The sequence below is a fragment of the Cynoglossus semilaevis genome, chromosome 4, assembly GCF_000523025.1.
Source record: "Cynoglossus semilaevis isolate Cse_v1.0 chromosome 4, Cse_v1.0, whole genome shotgun sequence".
NCBI lineage: Eukaryota > Metazoa > Chordata > Actinopteri > Pleuronectiformes > Cynoglossidae > Cynoglossus > Cynoglossus semilaevis.
Window position 1 is genome coordinate 18,806,178 of NC_024310.1, and position 1,268 is coordinate 18,807,445.

At 40.1% G+C, this 1,268-nt stretch overlaps 1 protein-coding gene across 1 annotated transcript in view; it reads left to right on the top strand.

Annotated features, from left to right (window-relative positions):
• Window positions 1-1,268, top strand: part of pdgfd (platelet derived growth factor d) — a 47,631-nt gene that overhangs the window by 25,594 nt on the left and 20,769 nt on the right. Inside the window, exon 3 of the mRNA XM_008309797.3 lies at window positions 953-1,130. Within this exon, the coding sequence (XP_008308019.1) occupies window positions 953-1,130 (178 nt within the window). The remainder of the gene's footprint in view (window positions 1-952; window positions 1,131-1,268) is intronic.

Here is a 1,268-nt window from a genome sequence, read left to right on the forward strand (position 1 = left end):
GAACGAGAGAGAAGAGAGTTGACAATAGAAAAAGGCAGTGAAAGGGAGACACGAGCCGTGGCTGAGGGTTTTAAACCCGTCCATGTTCGCTGCATTGATTTAACCTGAATTTTTCTATTTTTTATTTTATGAGTTTGAACTCACAAGGCCCTTTAATACCAGAGAGTTTTGAAACAACGCTCAACCTTCCATCATAAAACATTATTTTTATTTGTCATTCGTAATTTGTTTTTTTTTTTAGCATTTCTGTAGGCGAGCTAAATTTGATAAATTTAAAGCTTCAAATACCGCCCTTTTTTTTTAGCATTTCTGTAGGCGAGCAGGGCGGTATTTGAAGCTTCAAATTTATCACAACACGTGAACAAACGTTTTTTGTTTCATCTGATGGGGGATTTTGAAATCAAGGAAGATAAAAGATTATGGAATGAGTTTGCAACCAATTTTGTCTGCTTTGAAAAAATCCAGAGGAATTTGAGTTTTTACCTGCTGCCTCCAGAAATTTACGAAGAAGGAATTTTCAAATGAAACAACACAGAAAGCAGAAATGTTTAGACTTAAAATTAAAAAAAAAAAAAAAAAATCAACTCCCACAGCATTGTGTTAACAGCAGATCTGCTGCAACACGCTGCCCCTCGGAGGCGCCAAGTATGTGGCTCCTCTGGGAATCAACCCCATGACTCACTCTCTCTCTCTCTCTCTCTCTCTGTGAGGTAGTTGTGCTGTCAATACACTATGGAAACCCCAGATGTCCACAAATAGCTTTGTGATTTTCATTTTCTCTTTTTCATTGGACTTATTGATTTCCCAGTATGGGCAATTCAGTTCTTCTCCATGAAGATCAACTACTTAGTGATCAACTGTACGATCTCGGAGGTTTCTGATGCCGTCAATCGACATAATTGTTGCAATAAACCTGTGCATTCCCTCCACCTCCACATCTCTATCACTGCAGGTATGACTTTGTTGAAGTGGAGGACCAATCAGAGACAAGCACCATCATTTGGGGTCGATGGTGCGGGCAGAAATCGCCTCCCAGCCTCAACTCCAAAAGCAACGCACTTAGAGTCATCTTCAAGTCTGATGATTACTTTGTGGCAAAGCCAGGATTCAAAATCTACTACACACTTCTGGTGAGATAAACACTACACACACACACACACACACAAAGGATGGATGGATGATGGATGGATGGATGGATGGATGGATGGATTGATGGATAGATGGATGGATGAATGGATAGATGGATGGATGATGGATGGATGGATGAT